The sequence below is a fragment of the Impatiens glandulifera genome, chromosome 1 (genome assembly GCF_907164915.1).
Source record: "Impatiens glandulifera chromosome 1, dImpGla2.1, whole genome shotgun sequence".
NCBI lineage: Eukaryota > Viridiplantae > Streptophyta > Magnoliopsida > Ericales > Balsaminaceae > Impatiens > Impatiens glandulifera.
Window position 1 is genome coordinate 61,974,178 of NC_061862.1, and position 26,960 is coordinate 62,001,137.

At 31.3% G+C, this 26,960-nt stretch overlaps 2 protein-coding genes across 3 annotated transcripts; both read left to right on the top strand.

The window, feature by feature from the left end:
- Nucleotides 1-307: 307 nt before the first annotated feature.
- On the top strand, nt 308-5,366 carry LOC124921105 (SAGA-associated factor 29 homolog A-like). The gene is made up of 9 exons (XM_047461721.1): nt 308-625; nt 894-987; nt 1,088-1,164; nt 1,819-1,928; nt 2,203-2,288; nt 3,265-3,318; nt 4,276-4,426; nt 4,871-4,884; nt 4,955-5,366. Exons 1-9 carry the CDS (start codon nt 505-507, stop codon nt 5,064-5,066), a joined length of 819 nt encoding a protein of 272 aa, XP_047317677.1. The 5' UTR covers nt 308-504; the 3' UTR covers nt 5,067-5,366.
- An 8,966-nt stretch (nt 5,367-14,332) lies between these two features.
- Nucleotides 14,333-19,939, top strand: LOC124917533 (E3 ubiquitin-protein ligase RGLG2-like). Of its 2 annotated transcripts, none has more exons than XM_047457950.1 (13): nt 14,333-14,523; nt 15,160-15,454; nt 16,101-16,185; nt 16,277-16,417; nt 16,489-16,602; nt 16,707-16,804; nt 18,062-18,141; nt 18,240-18,345; nt 18,434-18,561; nt 19,228-19,420; nt 19,509-19,565; nt 19,638-19,719; nt 19,762-19,939. In XM_047457950.1, the coding sequence occupies exons 2-12, from the start codon at nt 15,209-15,211 to the stop codon at nt 19,716-19,718; spliced, it is 1,329 nt and encodes a 442-aa protein (XP_047313906.1). In that variant the 5' UTR covers nt 14,333-14,523; nt 15,160-15,208; the 3' UTR covers nt 19,719; nt 19,762-19,939. The 2 variants fall into 2 exon arrangements, with proteins under 2 accessions (XP_047313906.1, XP_047313903.1); XM_047457947.1 differs by having other exon boundaries at nt 14,334-14,523; nt 15,156-15,454.
- The last annotated feature ends 7,021 nt before the right edge of the window (nt 19,940-26,960 follow it).

Below are 26,960 nucleotides of genomic sequence, written 5' to 3' on the forward strand. Positions count from 1 at the left end.
GATTAGTAAACAAGCTATTACAATATATTATGATTATGATTTCTAAAGATGATTATGTACACAATGTCCCCTTCAAGACTGATTAGAGAGATTTTTTTAGGTATTATTATTTTATTTTATTTTATTTTTGAAGAAAAAATGAATTTTGGTTTCAATAGAATATTAATCAAACACCTTAAATTAAATTATCCATAATTGAATTAATTGCAAAAATAATCAATTTAAAAACATATTATAGAATTAAAAAAATAGGTAAGAAAGGAAATCCCTAAATTTAACCAATCAATCAAACATTCACAAATCGTTCCAATTTGAAAATTCTGTCAGGAATCCCAAAAAGTCAGATTTTCGCTTCAAATTTAGACCTTCCTTTCTCTTTCTTGATTCCACCGATATCTTCTCACTGTCCAAACTAGCAATTCGATCGAGGAGTAGGCTTTTGGAGGAAGAAGAAGAGGGTGGTTTCTGTTGCTTTCTCGAAACATCAACCAGTAGACTACGAAGATGTCTTCAGTACCTGATGTTGCTGGAATTGTGGATAACTCCAAGGAACTCGATCGGCTACGGAAAGATCAGGAAGAGGTTCTCATTTCCATAAATAAATTGCACAAGAAACTTCAATCCAGTGAGTAGTTATCTCAAAACCTTACTTTTCTCAATCCCGTCTTCAATTTATGTTCGTATTTTAAGGCTTTTTTGATATAAATGAAGTTAAACTTAGAGTTACATTATAGTTGGACTTTATACAATGATTTAGATGAACATATGGATTATGAGTTTGTCCTCTCTTGTTAAAACCTTTTGAAGAAATAGTTAATATTTTCGCTTTTATTGTCTTTGTTTAACCCCCTTGCATTGTAATTTTATTTTCTCTTGTTGCTAATGTAATGCAGCACCTGAGATGGTTGAGAAGCCTGGGGATAACACCTTGGCAAATCTTAGGGTTTTGTACACTCGAGCTAAAGAGCTTTCTGAAAGTGAAGCAACGTATGTTCATTATTGGAAGATTCTATAATTTCAATTGAGCTAATATCATCTTGTTTGCATAATGTTCTATGCCGAAATTGATTTTTTGAATTGGCTGCAGAATATCAGGTCAGTTGATAAGTCAACTGGAAACACTAATCCCATCTGGACAACCTGGGCAGCAACGAAGAAGAATAGGTGACCAAGATAATTATGTTATAATCCATGTTGCTACATTGGTTCTACTACTCAGTTATACTGTAGTTTTTTATGTGATAACTGAACTACAATGTTCAAAAGCATTTTGGGTAACATTTCAGAAGTAATTGTTCTAAAGAAAACTTTATGACTAAAATTCTGTCTGTGAGTTTGTCAGTATATGGAATGATCATCATAGTGCACTTGTATTTACTGTGATACTTAGATCATAGCAGTCTTATTAGTTTGCAGGTGCATCAGTTTTGTAGTTTTTTCTTACGATGTTTTGGATTTGCCTTTGCCTCTAATCAAATTATTAAATGGTACTCACTCGTCCATCTACTCCTTATCTATATAAAAGTGGATTCTATTTACTGAATTCAAAAGGCGACCCGCCGCTAGGGCTATAAGATAAGACAGAGCTCTTGTACTACTTGACTGGTCTGGTTCTAGGATGACCACAAATCAGAGTGGAGGATATTATTGTATAAATGAGAGTAAAAGCAAAGAAGGAAGACCAAAACATGTTTAACCTAGTATGCTAAATCAGGAAATAAACTTATGTACACTCTTCCAGTTATAATTAATTTTATGTGTTTCGTGGCTTTTATATTTAGCTGCTTTTATTTATCTGTTGGATGGTATGAATTGCAGAAGGTACTGAGCCGAAAAAGAAGAGAATGAAGACCGACATGGATATGCCCAGACATTCTCAATCTATTCGAAATCAGCTGGATGCACTTGCTAGTTTGAAGGGCGAACAAGTAATTAAGTTTTTCAGTGACAGCTCTCCTTACATTCTGTTTTTCTATTAATGCTATCAAATAGGCTAAGTTTATACTCATCGTTTCAACTTTTTGTTCTTAAGATAATAGCTATTATTGTTAGTTGCTATTAGCATTTTGTCTTCACTTCTCATTGTAGCTTTTCATGTTTAAAAATAGTGTCAAATACTTGGTGTAAAGTACAATTTATTATATTTCGAAAGTAAAAACATCTCCTTACATAAATGATTCTAACATCCTTCATATTTTTCAGGTAGCAGCTAGAGTAACACAAGAAAATGCAGAGAAAGATGAGTGGTTTGTCGTTAAAGTGATTCATTTTGACCGGGAAACAAAAGAGTAAGTTCACTTTTACCACATAAATAATTGTGCTTCGGACTCCTTATGGTACTTGTGCTATAAACGATGTGGTGGTTTGAGTCATCTTCGGGGAATGACTCGTAATATCTCAAGAAAATGAACGCTCATTCATATGGAAAATATTTGGCAGTATATTACTGAATTTTAGTGATTCTTTCTGTCTAATGAACAGTGAGGCTTTGACATCACTTGTCTTGCACCCAACATAACCATGCTTTAACTGGCTTTATTTTAGTGTTGAGATTGTCTATCTAATAATTGTTTTTGATAGAATGATGATAAGAAACACATAAGTAATGTATTTGGAACTCCAGCAAACACACTGAAATCCTCAAGGGGTCTACTGATAATGGCATCTTGTATTTATTATAGCTTTTAGTTTGATGTGTCTGACAGACTGAATCTTTTTTCATATTTTATAGCAGTACTATTTACATATTCCCAAAGATTAGTTTATCATTATCAAACCATAGGCATCTCACAAACTTGTATTTCTAGAATACGAAGACAAATTTTATGGTGTTTTTGTACGAATAATTCTTTTTTTTGTTTTATATTGTGGAAACTTTTATTACTTATTGTTTGGATTTTATCTTTTCTAAGTGATATTATTAGGATACAATTGTAACAGGATAATAGATAGTTACAGTTGCCTCTTTTGACTTTTAGTTCTTTTACTTAAAAAAATAAGATTATACAATTTTTAAATCATCTGAACACCTCGAATCAACGCTACTGCAGTTAAATTTGCTAGTTTTCTGGTGAAGATCATCTTCATTGACATCTATCCTTTTATGCGACAAGGATATGTCAAAAGCAATTGTTTTAAATATATGCAATCTATTTTTACTATATTTATTTTAATGGAATGAATGTGTTTCTAGGCACATCTATTTTATGTTTAAAAAGAGATCTGATAGTATTAGCACATTTGACATACCTCTGCTCTGTGCAGATTTGAAGTACTTGATGAGGAGCCTGGTGATGATGAAGAGAGTGGTGGGCAGAGGTAACCTTCATGTTGCATTGACTTCTTTTTTCCTGTTTGTTACTACTTGGACCTGATTATATAAATATATATATGTATTTTACTTAGACCTGAAATTTTATGTAGTTTGATTTTGCTGAAATTTGATATATAACTGGATTTGTTATTTGAGAGCATTTCTTCTATATATGTGTACCCTTAACCAAACACCTGTATCGGCAGTAGTAGGATATATAAGTACTAGTATAAGGGTTAGTAAGGGTATTATGGTCATTATCAAAGTTAGTCGATTAGTAGCTTATAAACAATAGAGTAGGTATTATTTGGAGTAACCAATGAAATAAATACTATTATCTGGTTTATCTCCTCTAAAGATCTTGGCCATTCTCGTTTCATCAACAACCCTTGTACAAATCCAATATCTCTATGATGGTACATAACTGAATCTTGTCTACTTAATGATTATTTAGCAATTAGAATAAAATAGCACAATTTCTGCAATTAATATTTTCTTCAATTTGTTAAATTACTTTAATTCGAAGTCAAATGTGGAAGAAGTGACGGGTATAGTTTTGCTTGTACAAATCCAATATCTCTATGATGGTACATAACTGAATCTTGTCTACTTAATGATTATTCATCAGTTATAATGAAATAGCACAATTTCTGCAATTAATATTTTCTTCAATTTGTTAAATTACTTTAATTCGAAGTCAAATGTGGAAGAAGTGACAGGGTTATAGTTTTGCTTGATTACGGTTAATGTAATCATCTCATATATGCTTCATCTATATTTATCGCTTTCAATTTTGCTTATTGTTTCCTCTTTAGGCTGAACATTTAACATTATTAAGGGCAATTTGATGAAATGCTTGACTTATAACAAATGCTTACTTTTGTTATAAGTCAAATAAGGAAACAAAAGTTATAAGTGTTTCCAAATGGGGATTGATTTGTTAATGTTTCTCCCTATTTCAGGAAGTACAAGTTGCCAATGTCTCGCATTATACCGTTCCCAAAGAGAAATGATCAACCAGGTGCTCAAGAATTCCCTCCTGGCAAACAAGTTTTGGCCGTGTATCCTAGTACAACTGCACTGTATAAAGCAACTGTAGTCCAACTCCTTAAGGTTAGGGTCTCTGAATTAAGATCTGAAAAAATTTACATTTCTTATGTTTGCAAAAAATCACAGTATATAGAACATACTGTGGAGATCTAGATTACTGAAATAATCTTCCTACCAAATGTAGCAAAAAATCACACTGCATCATAATCTAAAATATAATCATTATACCAAATTAAGTAAAAAATCTCACACTATATAAGTTTTTAATTATAAGTTTGACGATTTCCCAATGGGATCGTGATTGTGACAAAATACGAGTTTTAAATCTTCTTTAATCTCTTCCTAGTCACCCAATAAAAATACGCCTTCCATTATCTTCCCCCTGTTTTTATTGGTCTAACCTTTATCTGGTAATTAGTTTTTGTTTTGGGTAGAATGAAACTGAACTAATCAGTTCTTGTTATATTTGTCATGCCTTGCAACATTGGCGGTCTTGCAAATTCTCAGAGAAAAAACGATGAGTAAGTAAATATTCTTTAATTTGTTTAGTTTATTCTTGTGCTCCTTTTCTTAGTTATGTTTATATTGTAGTGCCGGTTATGTCTTGGAATTTGATGATGACGAGGAGGAAGATGGGTCTTTGCCTCAGAGGGTTGTGCCTTTCCATAGGGTGGTCGACCTACCTGAGGGACATCGCCAGTGAGTATATATATATATATAATATATAGTAATAATTATATGTGTTTTCTTTTTAGTATATTTTAAAACTGATCTATTGTATTATTTGGTTTTTCAATTTGGGATTGTTCTAAGTAAGGGTATGATTTAAAGGCATAAGTTAGGGTAAGCAAGCAAGCAAGTTGTTTGTTAGTAAAGAATAAATCCAACACTGGTGGTCTTCTTCTTCCTCTTCTGTTGTGAAGTTGGTTTGGAACTTTGAACATCTGCAATTAGAGATGAGAACAAGTATTTATACTAATATGATTGTGAAGTGGTGTTTCTATAGAACATTCTCTTTTGAAAAGTATTTAGCCACAATACAATCGATTTTTCGTTTCGAATCTTCTTTAAAGTGGTGATGGGAGAATTCTCAAGTAATCTAACATGGTTGTGTCTTGTTTTTTAAAACGTGAATCAATCGTACCCCACAAAAAAGTTTAATTGAAGAGACAAAGAGAAAAATATTATTTTTTTTAACTTTAATTGAAGAGATAAGGATAGGTTCTCTCTTTGTTCGGCCAAAAAGAGTTTCTTATGGATAAGCCTACGTTTGTGCTCTTTTTCCTTTCATATATTTATTATCATTATTTATTTATTTTATTTATTTGGTGTTTTACTTATTAGGTTTGTTCAATTGTTATTTGATGTTCGAATTTGGGTTGTTTATATGAGATGAAGTTCGAATTCTGAATTGTGTAATAGTAAAATTCAAATAATCAAAATTTTAACAATTTTAAAGTTTATTTTAAAACATAATATTTTTGTTTTTTTATTTATTTTTGCATGTTTGTAAATGAAATAATATTTATAAATGTTTTAAATTATTATTTTTAAACTTAGTAGATATTTTGAGATCTATGCATCTAATTTGTTAGTGTGTTTAGGTGGTTGAAAAATGATTTAAGAAAAAATTGAATAAAGATAGTTTTTGTATTTATTTTTACAAAACTTTGAAAGGGATATAATTAATAGATTTATCATCCAAATTTGAATGTAATTGTGTTTTAAATTGAGTAAAAAAGAATTATATATATATATATATGCATATATTATTAAAATATATGTCATGTGTGTGATTAGTTGAGAAAAAACATAATTGCTATTTTTCATAAATTAGTTAAGAAAAAAAAAACTTGTCTGTTTGTTTATGAGGCAGATCCTCTGTTACTAAAATAGTGTGCTCTCTTGTTCCCGAAGGAGAAGGACACCATTGTTCTTTTATTTACAATAGTGTCTCTCCCCTTTGTGAGAAGAGAATAGGACAAATAATTTTTTATGTGAAAATTCATTGAATATTAAAATTTTAATAATTAAGGTCTAATTTTTGACCCAATTTAAAATTATATGAAAACGATCCAAATTCCTCAAATATCAATTTGCCAGTCGATGTTCCTTTTTAAACCTTGGGCAACAAAACCATAGACTATTTTGACTATAGATTTCAAATTTACTAAGGGAGGTTGCACAAATAAAAAAACACACAAATTATAATAAAAAAAATTAAAATCATTAAAAAATAAAAGTTCATTCTATTCGTTATATTTATTTAAACAACCAAATTATAAAAAAGAAAAATATATATATATATATATTTAAATAAAATATAAAAGTATAAGCAATGTGATTTTGTTTTAAAACAAAATTAAATTTTATGTATAAGTTACCAACAAACTTTAAATATATTAGTAAAATTAAAATTAAAATTTTTATTTTTTATTTATTTTGTGTTTATATGAATAAAATATATTATATAATAAAAATAAAAATTATTTTAGATAAGTAATTTTTTATAATAACTTATTTTCACTCACTTATACATAGAATAAATAAGTTTACATTTTTTTAATATATTTTCTCACATCCTTTTTCTTAATTTACTTTATTAAAAAGGTTATAAATAATGTGTATATATTGGAAGTGATGCACAACTTTAAATAACTAAAAATTGTTATAATATTTATATATCTATCTATATTCATTTAACAATTCATAATAATATAAATACATGTAATATAAAAACAAACTTTATAAGTTATTATAATATTGTCTAAAAAATTTGAGGATGAATAATACACATATGTAATAAAACATAATTATTTTTTAATGCTTAATATAAGATAAATTAAAATAAAAAATGTATTTTTAATAATATATATATTTAAAGATAAATAATATATTGTATTAAGATCTATCTCAAATTAAAATAATAAACTATAAATTATTAATTTTAATAGTATATTTATTAATATATAAAAAAAACTCTAAAACTATTATCTCTTAATTTTTTTCTCAATATACATTTTATATAATATAAATATAAATATATATATATATATATAATACAAACTAATATGGAAAAAATAATCATTTATAAAAATATATTATATATATAAATATTAAATTTTTTAAAATTATTATATATATTATATATAATAAAAACATTATACATTTAAACATGAGAAGAAGAAAACTTCTCATATATATATATATATATATATATATATATATATATATATATATATATATATATATATATATATATATATATTAAAAAATAAATAAATAAATAAAATGTATATTTTTTATAATTGTAGTGAGAGATATAATTTTTTAAATATAAATATACATAATTATAATTAGAGATAGTATTTATATATAAATATATATTATTGTGAAATATATAATTATTAGAAAATATAATATATATATATATATATATATATTTATATTTATATTATATATTAAGAAATAAATAAATGTTTTATTTTATAATTATGGTGAGACATATAATTGTTTTTATTATATATAGAATAGTATAGTTATATATATAATTATGAGTAAAGATAATATATATTTTTTAATATTAACATATTTTAAATATTTCATTAGATAGTTTCAAAATAATAAATATCTGAGAAATGATAATATCAACGAATGACTAGCGAAAGCAAGGCCACGAATCCTACGTGGCCTTGCCAGCTAGGAGAGAGAAAAAAAAAATTAAAAAAAAATTAAAACGTTTCAGCTCCTCTTTCTTCTTCCCTCTCTTTCTTCTTTTAATTTATCACATCCGGCGAACGAACCGGCGTCTTCTCTGGCGATTTATCACTCCGGCATCCCGACTTCTACTTTCTTCTTTCGCTCGAAAATGGTAAGACACTTCTCATTCTTTAATATTTCAGTTTCAGAATCGTCCGCCTTCGTGTTCATTTCGTAATATTTTCTTTTCAGGCTGGTGTCTCAGGTAAATCTCCATGCAAGGCCCCAAGATCTCCAAGGACAAGGTAAATAAGACATCTTCTATTTTAGAATCGTAGGGTTAGGGTTTTGCGGTTAGGGTCAGGGTTTTGCAGTTAGGGTTAGGGTTTCAGGGTTTAGGGTTAGGGTATTGCTGCATTATGGTTCTCGAAACAAAGTTTTCGTTACCCGAAAGTCTGATTTAATTGTGTATGGTTGAATTATGGTTAGCCAAAACTAAATTTATTGGGTATTTGCTGAATTTAGGGACCCGAAATAGGCTGTTATGGGTCTAGAAAGTGGGATAACTTCATGTTTAGGGTCCCGAAAGTGTGATTTCGGGACCCGAAATAGGCTGTTATGGGTCCCGAAAGTGGGATAACTTCATGTTTGGCTGAATTTAGGGTCCCGAAAGTGTGATTTCGGGACCCGAAATAGGCTGTTATGGGTCCCGAAAGTGGGATAACTTCATGTTTGGCTGAATTTAGGGTCCCGAAAGTGTGGTTTCGGGACCCGAAATGGATGGTTTCGGGACCCGAAAGTTGGATTACTTAATGTTTGGCTGAATTTAGGGTCCCGAAAGTGTGTTTCGGGACCCGAAATGGATGGTTTCGGGACCCGAAAGTTGGATTACTTAATGTTTGGCTGAATTTAGGGTCCCGAAAGTGTGTTTCGGGACCCGAAATGGATGGTTTCGGGACCCGAAAGTTGGATTACTTAATGTTTGGCTGAATTTAGGGTCCCGAAAGTGTGTTTCGGGACCCGAAATGGATGGTTTCGGGACCCGAAACGGGTGGTTTCGGGACCCGAAACGGGTGGTTTCGGGACCCGAAACGGGTGGTTTCGGGACCCGAAACGGGTGGTTTCGGGACCTGAAATGGTGGTTTCGGGACCCGAAAGGGTGCTTCAGGACCCGAAATGGATGGTTTCGGGACCCGAATTGCTTCATTTAAGTGATTATTTACTTCATGGCTTTTAAATGTTTATCATTTGTTGTTGTAGGGCAAATAAACGTAAAAGTATTGTCCAAGAATCAGCTCCCAATCCAGCTCCCAAAGCAGCTTCCAAAGCAGTTCCCAAATCCCCTAGAGCAACAGCTCCCAATACAGCTCCCAAATCAGTTCCAAAATCCCCTAGAGCAACAGCTCCCAAAGCAGCCCCCCACAACTTATTTTTAACTAGGACATCGTCTAGTGGCCTTTTCAATCTTCTTCAAATGCTGTCTAAGGAACAAAAAGATGCTGTGAAGTCAATAGGCTTTGGCGCTCTACTTTCATTATCGCTTTCAAAATGCCCCGGGGAGATCTCTCGTTATCTAGTCAGAAAGTTTGACTGCAATAAATGTTCATTCACCCTAGAGAATGGCGAGGAAGTGAAAATCGAAGAAGAGGACGTTCATATGGTATTGGGTCTCCCCAGAGGGGAGCTGGATATTGTAGAATATCAGAATAACGAGATTGATGACAAGTTGAAGGCATTTAGGACTCGATGGGGTAACCCCGATAATGGCGCTCCTTTAGCGACTGCTATGCCGATCAAAATCATTGAGAACAAAGCTGCTGACAACAATTTCAAGATAGACTTCGTATTATTTGTTGTCAGTTGCTTTCTCTGGTGTGATCACCTAGGTAACCTATCCAGGTATATCTCATTTCTATTATTTTCAATTGCATGACAACAAATTTGTATTGTTAAATAATCCTCAAATATGTTTTTTTCATTTGCAGGTATAGAATTCTGAAATCTATTTCAGATGTTGACAATATCAAGAAGTTCAATTGGTGCAAATTTGTACTTGAAGGATTAGTTCAATCATGCGCAAAAGTGAAGCAGAATGAAAAACGACATTTCCAAGGACCACATACGTTCTTTATCGTAAGTTATCACTAATTCATTTTCATGTTTTCAAAAATATTTAGTTTTAACATATGTATGTTTTCAGCTATGCTACGTGTATAGGGTGAGCAACCCTGAACTGGGAGGAGTTACTGAGCGACGATTTCCTATACTGTCATGTTGGAATGACACAACGTTGAAGTTTAGGCTGGATACAGAGTTGGATAATGGAGGATTCGGACGTGGAAGCGTTCTGGGACGCATTCCACTACCCGGGATGTGGGATGAGAGCGACGACGAGGATAATGATTTCAGAGAGAACGAGGAGGAGGAGAACGAGGAGGATGATATTGATGGGGTGTCTCAGACCCCAAAGGCGGCGGCGACAGCAGTAACAGAACCTAGGAATAGGTCACCACCTCTGAACACAGCTCCGGATGAGGTCGGAATAACATTTACAGAGAATTTGGTGTGCGTTACGAAATGTACAGTGATGCTTGAAAAAGCCATGAGAAAAATGGAATCTTTAAGTTCAGGCTGGGATGCAACACCATTGTATGACAACGCCATGCACATCATTTACAGAGCAATGGACAAGAATAAACTTTTCAGGGATGCCATGCATAAATACTTCAAGGATCAAACACCTTCTGAAGCACAGTGTGACAAAGATGCTGTTGACAAGGAGGTGGGTCTTGATGAGGCCGGTGACAAGGAGCCTGCTCAAAATGACGGTGGTCTTGATGAGGCCGCTGACAAGGAGGTGGGTCTTGATGAGGCCGGTGACAAGGAGCCTGCTGCTCAAAATGATGAGGGGTATCACACAGAGGACGATGGAAAAGAGGTGCCTCCAAGAAAAAGAAGGAAAAATCCCGTGCGACAAATGAAAGTTCCTACAAACCTTAAATCTCCATATATGACGCAGGACAAGCCGAAGAACTTCGAGTCTGCCCAAATTCATCGTGACGCAGGATATGAATTGCTGGTTCAAAAAGAGGGGGGTGAACAAGTTCCTATATCGGTGTTCAAAGGAAAAAAATTTGTCATCAAAAACCTAAAAAAAATCCCCTCGAAGTCATGAAAATTCCACCACGCCTTCAATGTCAATATTTGATGCAGAACAAAAAAAGAAATAAAGTTTTCTTCGATTTTGTCAATATAGGTGACAAGGATGAGATCGTTTTGGGAATGGTTTTTGACAATAAAGCTGATGAGGATGCGAGGTAAATCAATCTTTCTTGACTTGTATAAACCAAGTATAAGTCAAGTATAAATTTTTTGTCTTCAATTATTTTCTAGTCTTCAATTATAGTATGAGCTAAAAAACAAGAAACAAGTATAATATGAGTTGAAAATGCCATTTCGGAAGTTTCTTCATTATATGCCACAAACAAAATCGATGATGAGTTTTAGGAAATACCTTCTCAATTGCAATCGCCATGGATCGACATTGGTCTGTGATTATGGCATTTGGAGGTCTATCATGCATACATTCCAACCAAGTTCTAAACAACCAAGTGAAAGAATTTGAATCCTCACTTGACAATAATCCACATCCAAGCAAAATGGATTGACCATGATGATTAACACCAACAAACGGAGCGAAAGGCATGTCATAGCGATTTGTCAAATAGGTTGTATCGAAAGAGATAACATCGTGAAAATCTTCAAAGGCAGCCCTGCACCTACCATCTGCCCAAAACACGTTTTTAATTCGGGATTCCTCGTCCAAATCAATAAGGTAGAAGAAGTTTGAGTTCCTGGTTTGCATTCTTAAGAAATAATTAGTGAGTGCTTCAGCATCCCCAATCCCTAACCTCAACCGTCGTGCTTCTGTAACGTAATTTCTACATGTCCTCTCATCGAAAGACATGTTTTCATACCCTCCAACTTCAACTACAAGTGATTGAAATGTTTTGGCCACAGTTATTCCAGCTTCATCGTTTGTATCCAATCTTCTTTTTACATTTCCGTCAATCACTTTGTAGGATCTAACATGACGTATTCTCTTTGGGCTTAATGTATGGTTGTGCTCAAGAGAAATACTTGTTATCACATATTCCCCTTCATTTCGAACAACAACATTAATCTTTGCTTTACAATCTGTCTTCGTTATTGGTCTAGGCTGATGAAACTTATTTTTTGCCTTCGATTCTTTCATAAAACTCTTGGCACAACCAACGCTGAAATATTTCCTCTTACCACCTACATTTTTGCTCCCTAATTTGGTAATGCCGAATCCCGTTAAGTGGGCATATGATGTGTAGAATTCAAGAAGTTGTTCTTCGGAGGAAAATGTCATTCCAACACTAGGAATGTGACTGCAAAAATTATGTGAAACCGTAAGAAAAAGTCCATAAAACACCCATTTCGGGTCCTGAAACCAACCATTTCGGGTCCCGAAACAACCCGTTTCGAGTCCTGAAACCACCTTTCGGGTCCCGAAACAACCAGTTTCAGGTCCCGAAACAACCAGTTTCGGGTCCCGAAACCACCTTTCGGGTCCCGAAACCACCCGTTTCGGGTCCCGAAACCACCTTTCGGGTCCCGAAACCACCTTTCGGGTCCCGAAACCACCTTTCGGGTCCCGAAACCACCTTTCGGGTCCCGAAACCACCTTTCGGGTCCCGAAACCACCCGTTTCGGGTCCAGAAACCACCTTTCGGGTCCCGAAACCACCCGTTTCGGGTCCAGAAACCACCTTTCCGGTCCCGAAACCACCTTTCCGGTCCCGAAACCACCTTTGTTGTCCCGAAACCACCTATTTCGGGTCCTGAAACAAAACAATGTTTGTCCCGAAATGGTTGGTTTTGACCCTTTCTTGTCCCGAAACGACTCATTTCGGGTCCCGAAACACAACATTTTCTTACAAGATACCACACATTTCGGGACAAGGAAGGACCCTTTCTTGTCCCGAAACCAACCATTTCGGACAAGGAAGGACCCTTTCTTGTCCCGAAACCACTAGATCTGTTCAGGGTACCTTTGGGGTTCAACGGGGGTGGATCTGTTCAGGTGAAGTTCTTCATCTACTGGGTTGTTCAAGTTTGGTGCTTCGGTTTCCTGAAAATTCAAACCGTTTAAATCCATAAATACATCTGTAAAATCTAAACCCTAGATCTATAAAATCTAAACCCTGAATCTATTAAAAAAATAATAAAGATCCTTAAAAAGGATACCATTGAGAAGTAAATGCAGCCGTAGAAAAGAAATAAATGCAGCCGGAGAAGAGAAATAAATGCTGCCGGAGCTGGAGAAGAGAAATAAATGAAGCGTTTCAGAGAGAGAAAGAAATGCAGAAATATGAAACCCTATTGGGTGAAAGAGGATATGCAGAAACGTTTTAATTTTTTTTTCTTTCTCTCTCCTAGCTGGCAAGGCCACGTAGGATTCGTGGTCTTGCTTTAGCTAACCCTTCGTTGGGTTTATCATTCCTCTAAATATCTCTTTGGTTGGTTTCCTTTTTAAGCATTACTGGGCAACAAAATCCTAACCTATACTCTTTTACTAAACTAAGTAGTGATAACTATTAATTACTAAAACTTCGCCAATCAATATTAGTTTGAACTTGAAGGCTTAGTTCTGAATTTTCTCTTAAATATCCACAAATTTCATCAATTAACTTTCATACTTAATGAATTATGTTAAAAATATATCACAATTAAAGTTTACTTAGAAAAATATTCATATAATATTCTTTTTTAATTCATTTTCTATTCTTAACATTTAAAATATTTTTTTAATTATTATATATTATATATTATTTATTTTAAACTACTTTTACAAACAAGTTATCTTTTTAAATAATAACTTTTTTTAAAAAATAAACCATGATCAAACAAACTCCAAATTATTTTTAAATAATTTAACTATTCATCAACATCATTTATTTAATTTTTAAAACTCTTATTTATTATAAATGTAAAGTAAAATATAAAATATTTGTGCAATTTTTTATGCCAAAAAAGTTGACTTACTTTTTCTTTTTTCTTTTTATAAAACATCTCTATCTATCATATTATTATAATTATAATTATTAGATTATTTAATTTATCAGTTAAAATATTAAAATAATTTTAATTTTATTAATTCATCTTATAAAAATTTATTCAAGATTTTTTCAAAAAATCTCACAAAATTCTATAAACACAAGATCGAACAAACCCTACAATAAATCCTATCGAAAATTGAGTTTTTGCTAAGAACATGGTGAAGGACTGAAGGAGTGGAGAGATAATAAATAATTTTTTTTCTATAAAAGTACAATCATCATGTTTTTCTCTCTCTAATTTTGAAATTTTCCTCCAATTGAATCATAAGATCCTCATGAGAGATGCAGATGCAGATGCCGCTGCCAAAATTGATAGGTGAATCTATTTTCTTCCTTTAAGCGATGCAGATTTTCTCACTTCTTCTTATCTGCTGTGATGCCTGATTAAGCAACAAGCCTTCTTTCTTTCTGATTGTTTGATTTTAAAAGTTTCTTCTTGGAAATTGGGGTTTATCTCAGTGATTTCATGTTTATTGATTGCTGACAGTTGTGAAAAAGGAGATCTCTCCTTTACTGGACTTAATATAGCCCACGCCACACAATTTCTTCGTATGTATCTCAAGTTGTTCCTGTATTTGCGACTTTAAACTTGTATATCTGTTGCGGTGACGTGCTTTTCTGCACCACTGGTGCTGAAACGTAAAATTGGAGCCATCGGACGTGGTTGCTAAAAATATAAGTTGGCAATCTTTGACGTGTTCAACTATTCTTTATATTGCCGCCGGCATTACGTATTCAAGTTCTTCTCCTCTAGCCGCTTCATTCTAGATAGATAGACCCCTTTCTTTTGTTGCTTGAAGGAATAATAACATACATACATACATTCATTCATTCATCTTTGTTCAATTTATAACATCTTTTCTACATTCATTCATTACTTCTAGCCTTTGATCAAGTTTGCAGAACAGGCTGATTGATTCTTTGCTCTTGTTGTTACCATAATTGAAGCCAGGATTTCTTTGAATTGTGAGTGCTGTATATAGAGCAAGTAAATTCAGTTGATGGGGCAAAAAAATTCCAGGGAGAGACAATCTACTCGGCGTTCTCTGCCATCTGCGTGGAATCATTACGAGACACCAGCATCTGGCACACAAGATATCCCACAGACTGCTTATCCAGCTTATCCACAGCAACAGTATCATCCTCCACCTCAACAATCCTATGGAGGTCCACCACCACAACAAACGCAGAAAAAGCTTGACAGGAGATATTCAAGGATAGCTGATAACTATAAGTCACTAGATGAGGTAAACCCTGTCCTTAACAATCTATTAGTTGTCTTTGCTTTCTGTTTTACCTTGTGATTACATTAAATGTTTGTTGTTTTAATTGCTTTTGTTATAGAATTTATGTGTCATTACTTTGGCAATTAAATATGTAATGGATGAATAGGTGAAATTTGTTTGCAAGTTATGCTTGGATTGAAGAGTTGAGAGGGAAGGTAAGAGAATAGACTAGAATGAGATATCTTTGATCATTAAAGAAGAGGAGAAGAACTCCCTGGTTTACTTGAGTTAAATGGAGAATAGAAAATGATCTCACCTCCTCAAATTTCTGCTTCCTTTTTCTTGTAGATAGATAACATGACTAGTTGAGAAAATTGCATATCTATTTATGAGTTTATGTTGTTATTCGCCAAAAAGAAATTTTGCATTGTGCTTTTGAATTCCCCATTTGGAAACACTTAATGTTTATGTATATGGATCCGTTTACACATACAAAAAAAAACTAAAAATTTGAATCTTTATTTAACAAATTGAGTTTTCAAACGTTTGTGTATGTACAAATGGATCCAGATACAAAAACATAAGCAATAAGTGTTTCCAAATGGGGGAACGGATTTGAGAGCTGAATATCTAGTTCTAGATGAAAATCTTTACACTACTTTTCCAGGTGACGGGAGCTCTTGCACGTGCTGGACTTGAGTCTTCTAATCTCATTCTTGGAATTGACTTCACTAAGAGCAATGAATGGACAGGTTTCACTTCACTGTTCTCTTGTCTTTGCTTGTTAGAATCTGTACGAGTGGAGAGGAATGAATGATGACAGTGTAAATTGTATCTTTGTAGGTGCACGTTCATTCAATAGAAAAAGTTTACATCATATTGGAGACGGTTTAAATCCCTATGAACAAGCTATATCGATTATTGGGAGAACTCTAGCTGCTTTTGATGAGGACAATATGATTCCTTGTTTTGGATTTGGGGATGGTATGTTTTATAATATGTCATTTGTATAGGATCCCTCCAGATTTTGATCCTTTTGTGTTTCTATTTGACAGCATCAACACATGATCAAGATGTTTTCGGCTTCTTTCCCGAGGAGAGGTTTTGTCATGGATTTGAGGAAGTGTTGACTCGATATAGGGAAATTGTTCCTCATCTACGTCTAGCAGGTTCGATTTATAACGGAAACTTCATATTTTCTAATCTATTCCCTGAATTTATTTATGGAATATTAAATTAAAGCATTGACCATTATGCAATTGCTAACTGGCAGGTCCCACATCATTTGCCCCTGTCATAGAAATGGCAACGACTATTGTTGAACAGAGTGGTGGGCAGTATCATGTGTTAGTTATAATTGCTGATGGTCAGGTATTGTCCTTTCTCAATCATGTGCAAAGTCCCTTGTTAATTATTCTCCCATGTTCCCTTATTTTTTGTTAAAAAAATAAATAATATTTATAATAGGTACTGAATTGAACTTGACCTTCTTAGAGCTTTTTTTAATGCAATTAGGGTAATTCCCTGAAGTAGGGTAGCACAATTCCACTTAAATTAGGGCGTTCTTAGTGGCAATGGAGCGTAAGATGACTGAGATCATTGTCTTTTAGGCAAGACTCTTAGAGCTTGTTTGATGTGGGGTTATTTGGATTTTTTTTTCTAACTAACTCCTTATTTATCATCAATCACTTTATCAATCAAATCATTTAAATCATCAATTAAAATACTAAATTACCCCTACTTTAATTTTTCATAAAATTTAAATATTAAATAAAAAAATAGTAATTTTACCCTAATAATCCACTTTTTCATCAAACATGGTTTTGATTTCATAATCCTGTTTTTTTCCAAATAACCCCATATCAAATAAGCTCGTTAAGATTGATAATCTACAGTTTGTTGTAATTATTGATATCATCATTGCAGACATGACCCCATTTGAAAACACTTTTATTTATTTATTGTATGTGGAAACATTTTCATCTACATGATTTCTGAGTCTGTATCCTACTAAATTTCGTTTTAAAACTACATAAACAAAAACAAAAGTGTTTCCAAATGGGGCTCCTTTTCTTTAAGGCTATTTTTAGTTCGGGCAGAATTAGAATTGAGGTCCAATTCCAAATCATTTGGTTATTTGACGACTTAAAACAAGGAGTTATAATTGGAACTATAATTCTAATGGAATTGGATGTATATAACTTTTAAGTTCCAATTTCATACTTCCCACTTCAGAATTACTTATATGATTTCTCCAAACAAACATTATAATTCAATTTCATTCTTATTAACATGGAATTCTAATTCTGATTTCAATTATACACATCCAAACATAGCCTTAGCCTTGGTACTCTATGCCTTTTCAATTGAAATTACTTGCTTTTAGTATTCTTGGCTTTGCAATACACCAAAACACAAGTTGTGTTTTTTCTGTTGGATTTTTCATGTATAATTAACAAAAAGATTATCTCTTTCCCCCTAAAAAACAACTTTTCTTCTAGTACATTTAGATCTGTGCATTTCTATTTCTAAGATAATGATGGGAACATGTTTACTAAACATAAAGATGATTGAAGATGACTTGACAATTTACTCAGCCATAATAGAACTGTGATTGTGCTTCTGCAGGTAACAAGGAGTGTTGATACTGAACGAGGTCAACTGAGTCCTCAGGAGAGGCGAACTGTTGAAGCAATTGTAGAAGCAAGGTTATTTTATTAATGTGCAGTAATCTGATATTCTTTGGCGTTTTCTGAATTTATTTTTCAATATCCATCTCTACTGAATATACCTATCTCTCCTGCAGCAAGTTCCCCTTATCTATTATATTAGTTGGGGTTGGAGATGGACCATGGGACATGATGAAAGATTTTGATGACAATATCCCTGCCAGGGCCTTTGATAATTTTCAAGTAATAATTAACAATCTAGCTTTTCAAGTTCACCTTGTATTAATTGGTAAAAGTTCTGACAAATCCGGATTTTCCATCTCTTTTTCAGTTTGTTAATTTCACTGAAATCATGCTAAAGAATGTTGCCCAGTCCCGCAAAGAGACGGAGTTCGCCCTTGCAGCTCTGATGGAAATTCCTTCCCAGTATAAAGCAACAATAGAGCTTCAAACATTGGGGTAATGATTTCTTTTGAGATTTAGGGCTTGTTTGATGTGTCTCTTTTTTGGGTTTAATCCAAATAAATCAACTGTCCATCATATCATTACTTTTTATTATAAATATTATATACTAAGGATATTTTGGTCATTTGACCCAAATAAATAATATTTTTTTCAAGATTTTTTTCCAAAAAATAACAGGGCCTTGTTTTATGTGTAGTTATTTGAATAGCCAGGTCGTTTTTGAGTAAAATGATATTAGGGGTATAAAATATAATAATAAATCATGTTTTTAAAAGTCAGAGGTATTTGGTATTTAGTTGATAATTTGAATGATGTAATTGATGAGTTGATGGGATATTGATTTCTTTTTTTTTTTCAAAAGAAAATGGGATAGTAAGTTATCTAGAAATAATCCCAAGTAACTCATGTCAAACAATCTCCAGATCAGTATCACGATAGCTCAAATAGAAAGAGTATCAAATATCTCAAGATTCTTATAAGAATGTCCTGATTTAAGTGAGGTTATGATATCCCTCCTACAGGAATAAACTCTGGCTACAAAAAAGTAAAAAACTTCAGATCATTTTGAAATAATCTTTACATCAAACAAGAGCCCTTAGTGTTCAAATGGATTTTATTAACCTAAATTATCCAAATTCTTCTTTTTTTTCCCTTGCATAGTAACCGGAAAGGGAATGCCCCAGAAAGAGTGCCTCTCCCCCCTCCAGTCTATTCAGCAGGGTCTTTTAACAGCTCAAAACCTACACATTCGGCGAAATCTCAACAGGGAACTTCTTCATTTAGCAGCTACAGCAGTAATATCGATGCTCAAGCCACTGCCCCACCTTCCATGAACTCTACTTTTGACAATCAGGTAATAAAATTCTACTTAAAATAGTAGAATTCTTCAAATCCATGGTTTCAAATTATCTGAAGCATATTTTGGGCTATTTTTATGACAGATTTGTCCCATTTGCTTAAGTAATCCAAAAGACATGGCTTTTGGCTGTGGCCATCAGGTAATGTTAAGATGAGATATCAGTAATTTGGGGCACAAATTTCCCACTTTCAAATTATCGTTTTGTTTGCAGACTTGCTGTGAGTGTGGGCTAGATCTACAACTATGCCCAATTTGCAGATCTACAATCCAGACCAGAATAAAGCTCTACTGAGGAACAAAACAAAATGGTTAGATAACTCTACTTATTCAGGAGCGAGCGATGGTTTGTGTTTTTTTATTTAGTTGTATGCAGAAATGACTTGGAAGTTTACTTAGGAGGATAATGGTAGGTGGTGGGGATGATTTGGTAAATTAATTTGTTGCGTGTTGGGGGATGATCTTGCTTCATTTGGTGGATTCTTTTAATTAATGGAAAGTGATATGTTTGATCATATATTTGAATTTGGAATCATCAATAATGGTGGTGGTGGTGGTGGAATTATTTGGTCAAGTTTGTTGCGTGTTGGGGATTATCTTGCTTCATTTGGATACTTTAATTAATCAAAAGTGACACCTACATGTGTTGAATGTTGATCATTATTGAAGGTATCTTTGAATTTGGAACCATCAATAATGGAATAATGGTGGTGGTGGTTGTAGTGTTGGTTGTATTATCATACTCCCTTTAAGGTGGGGATTTGATTCATTTATTCATTACTATTCATTTTAGCTGTCATTGTATTATTATGTTTTGGGCTCGAACTTGTGGGCAGGAACTTATAAATCTAAATCTGCCATATGAGGTTTAATTATTTTATTTTAAATGGTTCATATATTATGAAAAATAAAAATTTGTCTAAACAAAAGAATTTTTTACATTAAAATTAAGAGATTAACTAGTATAGAGATTTTCAAGAATGTGGTTTGAAGAAGTTTCTCAGAATAAATTTTAGAAAGTTTGGTGCAAATCTCAATTTTGATCCTTGTGAGATCATTGTTTAAGAGATTTTGAAAAAAGGAATTATTTAAATCAAATGATTAAAGTATTATTTGAATTAAAAATATTTTATTTAATAACTTTAGTAATTTAATTAATTAAGGGATTATTTTGAATTTTGACTATACGGTCCCTTCATGTTTATGTGATATCAACCCTTTCTTAAACAAAAAAACAAACAAACTAAAGGGCTTATTTTTTTTTAGCAAAACATTTTTTTCAATTTTTATTTCTTTTTTAAAATAACGGGCATTCTCCTTTCCCAAACTCTCATTTTATGACCTAGGAGATATTAAAATATAGCATACATTAATATATACATAAAATTTATTTTAAAATTTGTCCCAAATTATGTATTAGCCCAAAAAATTCAAATAACCCAAATCCAATGAGTTCAAAATGTAAGCTTTAGGATATAAGGCCCAAAGATTATTTATTTTAAAATAATCATAGTTTTGTGAAAATTATAAAATTATGGTAAAAATATTAAATAATAAAACTTTCTAGTACAAGCCACAAGGTTATAGAAGTAATTTTCATATGTAATAACATAAATAAATAAATAAAAGGTATAAATTACAAAATAAATTCAAAGAGAAATAGTGGTCCGCATATCTCAAAACATATAAAAAAAAAATTATTTGAATATTGACCCAATTTTAAAAGGCCAATCTCTTGATCTGGGTTTTGGAAAAAAAAAAATTATTTGTTTAAATATATTATTTGAATATTATTTTTTTTGAAATAATTTGATGAAATATATTTTAATTAGATATATATTAATAAATTTAATAATATTTGTTTTTTCCAACTAATTGTCATTAAAACTTCAAATGTTCACAAACGGATTTGTTTATCTATTCAAAAATTGGAATGACATTTATAAATATCTTGAATTTTATTTACATTCAAAATAGTTAAATTAAAATGAAGTTAGGTTTGTTCTAGCTCATTATATATATATATATATATATATATATATAATAATTAATTATATAATTTTTAAATTTAAATAAAATCATGTAAACTTGTCTAAAATCTTATATATATATATATATATATATATATATATATATATATATATATATATATATATATATATATATATATATATATATATATATATATATATATATATATATATATATATATATTAAAGTTTGTAGGCAAGTTAATTAAGTTTAAAAATTATATAACTAATCAGAATACGCAGTTTTTAATAGTTGACCAAAAGTTTAACTAAACCAGAAATTCTTTCCAACTAAAACACAATAACTCAAACACGTCGAATTCATTTTGTTTGAAATGAATTGAGTTTTGGGTTTAGTCGAAATATTCAAACTACCTAAATATTGTAAATTATATCTTTTTTTAATAGTTAGGTTAGGTGGTGTTCTTGTTCTATCAAGTTTTCACTATATACCGTAGAAATTCGATAAATTAATACTCGATTATTTAATAAACTCTCTAAGATAATATTTTTGGCCGGTCCCGACTCGGGATAGAGTGTTAAATTAATAATTCGCTAAAATTATAAGATAATACATTTTTAATAATTTTTTTAGACCCCATATAAAATATAAAATTAATAATTCTTTATGTATAGCATATTACATGAATTATTTATGAAGGTTTCTTGAAAAATGATTTAATTGTCTTTTTTTTTTTTGTTGAAATCAATTTCTCCTTAAATATCATCTCTAATTTTCCTTAGCATGGTAAGAACTCCTGGTGTTGTTTTTTCATAGCTCAACAAGAAATTGTTCGATGTGATTGTTGTTTTAATAGCTTCGTTTCTTTAAGGGGGCTCCATTGTAGAATTTTCATTATTTTCTTCATCGATATCATCTTTATTAATTCCAATAACGCTTTCAATAATTTCTTCATCAGTCAACAATTGTGCAACTGTCATTGTTGTTTTTTTCACACCTTTAAGATAGGAAGCATGTTGTGTGTATGATTTGTTTGTGTTAACCTATAATATTTTGATCTTGTTTATATAAAAAATATTTTTAATGTCCATAAAGTGATACATTGAACACAAGAAGCATAATAAGGTGGGAGATTGAAAGTTTCTTTCAAATTGGGCCATTTATTTGATATACAGTACATGTATTGTATACAATAATTAAGTGAAAGCTTAAAGGTGTTTGTAAACTAAGCATTTTATTATAAATTAATAAAATATTAATTAATATATAAATTAATAATTTATCGATTAATTAATAACTCTTTTAATTAATAAATTTTGGTTGTCCAAAGTGGATTATTTTATAGAGTTTTTACTGTACTATTTTTATTAATGATTTGAGGTAATTTGTTCTATTAAAAATGATAAAAAACAAGATACAACTCACTATTTATTATAGTGAGTGAAATTTGTGTTATTAGGCTCTCCAACCGGCCTGAATACGCAAACGCATCAGCAAATTTGGCTCAAACCGTCCAACAAACGCATCAGCAAAATGAGAATTTACTCTCCCTTTAAAAAAAAACGCATATATGCATTGGACTGTTCATATCACAAATTTTAACCATTTTTCAAAAATGGCCCTTAGACTTATTTTTAATAACTTTTAATTTTTGTACATATAAATTAATCTTTCAACTTATATTTTTTTACTTTTAAGATAAAAAAAATTATAATATTTTTTAAATGTATAATTAAATTATCAAATTTATTATACTTGAAATTTTATTTAATTTATTTTATATTTTATATTTTACATTATATTTGATAACTTAAATTTTATAAATTATAAATTTATAATTATAAATTATACAAATAAACATAAAAAATACATTTAAAAAAACAACAAATTATCGTGACATAATAAACAGTACAATAATTAAAAATACAACATAAATTAATTAAAATTGCTCACAAATAATATAAATGAACGATAGATAATAATTAATAATCTGGTAAATTAACATCACTTCCTCCAAGATTATTGAAATAATCCGAAAATGTAGCCAGGGTGGAAGGATCTGTGTGACTTTCATTTTGAGCTATTTCTTTCATAATTTGGGTTTGTTAAGCCCGAATAAATGCGCGCACATTTGGATCTTCTATTTTACTCAAATCTTGCCTTAAAGTCATGTTGTCTTTTTTACTCTTTTTCAACTCATAACGTTTGTTTCGCACATCTAATTGAGTTTGCATATGGTCATTTGCTCTTTTCATTTCTTTAGCATTTTTTTATTTCTTGCATTTCATTTATGGTCAATGATGTATTAACATCATTTTTCCTTTTCAGTTTTGCTTTTTTCACTCCGATAGGTCTTTCAAATGGAGAACCAGTATTTGAATCTTTCAAGTTAAGAGAAAATGAAGAGATACCGGAAGATGCTTGTCCAACAGAATCTGGAGTTGGATTTTCTGACTCAAAAGAGGCATAGTTGACAAATTGATTTCTCTTACTACTTGTGGAACAATCTTTAAATTTTTCAAAATTTTTAACAATGTTCCATACATGATCGAACTTCCAACCTGCTTTAAAGGTTAATAGCGATTGGTTTACCAATCGCTATAGGGTGTTTTTTTACTAGTGTTTGAACTTAGAATCTTTCGTGAACAACACTTTAGCTTTGAACATCTGTGAAGTTTAAATAATTAAATACAAAATGCATAAGTAATAATATATCAAATAATATGTTAATACTTACAATATCTTTATTTGAAGCACCGTTTTGATGCATATTCTCAATTTGTTTTATGTATACATTAAGTCTCCTTGCTACTTTTTGGATAGTATCTAGTTGGGCTTGCATAGATCTTTTAGTACGAATTTCTCAATGCTCCAGTCTTTCTCCATTGAAAGCTTCTTCAATACGAGATCATAATCAGTCACTTGTTTGATTAATTCCAACAATTGGGTCCTCAAAATTTTTGATATAAACCCGAGATAAGAGGATATCCTCATCTATGTTATAGGCTGCTGATCGGACAAACATTCTTAACAATGGATGAAGGTAAATATGTATTCAATTGAATTCAAATGGTAAGATGTACTGAATTATATGTTACCCTCCATGTCAATATATAAGTAAAATCCTTACACTTACCATGCTTATTACATTGAATTGGAAATGATCATTCACTCAAATTAATTGAAATGACCATACAATGAAAAGTTTGTCATATTTCTCCACATAAATTAATTGAAATGACCATACAATGAAAAGTTTGTCCTATTTCTCCACATAAACTAATTGAAATGACCATACAATGAAAAACTTGTCCTATTTCTCCACATAAATTAATTGAAATGACCATACAATGAAAAATTTGTCCTATTTCTCCACATAAAATTAATTGGAATGATCATACAATGAAAAACTTGTCTTATTTCTCCACATAAAATTAATTGGAATGACCATACAATAAAAAACTTGTCATATTTCTTCACATAAAATTAATTAGAATGACCATACAATAAAAAACTTGTCATATTTCTTCACATAAAATTAATTGGAATGAACATACAATGAATAGCTTGTCATATTTCTCCACATAAAATTAATTGGAATGATCATATAATGAAAAGCTTGTCCTATTTCTTCACATAAATTAATTGAAATGACCATACAATGAAAGCTTGTCCTATTTCTCCACATAAAATTAATTGGAATGACCATACATTGAAAAACTTGTACTATTTCTCCACATTAATTAATTGAAATGACCATACAATGAAAAGCTTGTCCTATTTCTCCACATAAATTAATTGAAATGACCATACAATGAAAAGTTTGTCATATTTCTCCACATAAAATTAATTGGAATGATCATACAATGAAAAGCTTTTCCTATTTCTCCACATAAATTAATTGAAATGACCATACAATTAAAAGTTTGTCCTATTTCTCCACATAAAATTAATCGAAATGACTATATTACCATCCTATTGCAATTACACTATTATAAATATATAACATATTCTCTTGATATTGTTAAATCATTCATAACTTATCACATATAGTTTCCACAAGTCTCCATAATGAATTTTAACGTTAATGATTCATCATCATCATCTTCTTCTTCAGATGATGATAATATGATGATTCATCAAAGACAACAAAATTTATGTCGTCTTCACAAAAATAACAAAATGATCATCCAACAACTTCTTGAACAATAAAGCCAACAAGTATTACATCGTGGTTCAGTTCCTAGACATATTGTCATCAATCGTGATCGTGAAAATGTCGATCGTAGATTATATAATGATTATTTTTTAGATAATCCAATGTATAATGAGACCATGTTTCGTCGGAGATATCGAATGTCTCACTCATTGTTCCTTCGAATTGTTGATGTAGTCAAAGATCATGATCGTTACTTTCAACAATAATTGGACAATGCGGACACACTTGGATTATCTTTAATACAAAAAAATAACGGCAGTTTTTTGTATGTTGGCATATAGTGCTCCAGCATATGCCACATATGAGTATATTAAAATTGGAGAATTTACTATAGTTGTAAGTATGAAAAAAATTTGTCGCGTTGTGGTTGAGATATTTAGTGAACGCTATCTTAGAAGGTCAACACCAAATGATATTTCTAGACTTCTCAATATTGGCCAGCAACGTGGATTTCCTGGAATGTTAGGCAGTTTAGATTGTATGCATTGGAGGTGGAAAAATTGTCCAACCGCGTGGGCGGGGCAATACACATGCCGTAATGGAAAGCCTAATATCATTCTCGAAGTTGTCACAGATTATGATCTTTGGATATGGCATGCATATTTTGGTTTGTCAGGCACCAACAATGATATAAACGTGTTAAAGCCATCTCATCTGTTCTCGGATCTAACTCAAGGTATTTCTCCTCCAACTCATTATGTAATTCAAGGAAAAGAATATAACACATGCTATTATTTAGCTAATGGCATATATCCAAAATGGTCTACTCTTGTGCAAACAATTCATGAGCCATGTGGTCGGAAGAAAAAATATTTTGCAATGAAACAAGAAACATATAGAAAAGACGTTGAACGTGCATTCGAAATTCTTCAATCACGTTTTTTCTATTATAGCAAAACCGATACGATATTGGAGAAAAGAAGTGTTGCATGATATAATGACTACGTGCATAATTTTGCATAATATGATTGTTGAGGATGAACGTGACCTTAATGCACATATCGAAATTGAAATAGAAACACATTCACTAGAGGTTGAGATGATGATAGATGAAAATACTCGATTTCAAGATTTCATATCTCGGTACAGAAAAATAAGAAATAAAAATGCACACATTGAACTTCGTAATGCATTAATCGATCATCTGTGGGAAGAGTACACCAATTCCGAGAATTGATACATTGTTTATGTTATGTGTAAGTGTACTAAGTGTTTTTTATTAATAATGTTTGTTTTAATATAATATGTTTGTTTATTTAAATGTATTATTGAATTATTTTGTTGTTTATGAATTATTGATATATAATTAATTTTATTAAATGAATG

What these genes read in the sequence shown, in the direction of transcription:
- LOC124921105 (XM_047461721.1), top strand. Translation starts at nt 505, where the DNA reads ATGTCTTCAGTACCTGATGTTGCTGGAATTGTGGATAACTCCAAGGAA. An exon ending in GCACAAGAAACTTCAATCCA is followed by an intron (nt 626 to 893) that starts GTGAGTAGTTAT and finishes AATGTAATGCAG; the next exon opens with CACCTGAGATGGTTGAGAAG. An exon ending in GAAGAGAGTGGTGGGCAGAG is followed by an intron (nt 3,319 to 4,275) that starts GTAACCTTCATG and finishes TCCCTATTTCAG; the next exon opens with GAAGTACAAGTTGCCAATGT.
- LOC124917533 (XM_047457950.1), top strand. Translation starts at nt 15,209, where the DNA reads ATGGGGCAAAAAAATTCCAGGGAGAGACAATCTACTCGGCGTTCTCTG. An exon ending in TTGTTTTGGATTTGGGGATG is followed by an intron (nt 16,418 to 16,488) that starts GTATGTTTTATA and finishes TCTATTTGACAG; the next exon opens with CATCAACACATGATCAAGAT. An exon ending in ATAGAGCTTCAAACATTGGG is followed by an intron (nt 18,562 to 19,227) that starts GTAATGATTTCT and finishes TCCCTTGCATAG; the next exon opens with TAACCGGAAAGGGAATGCCC.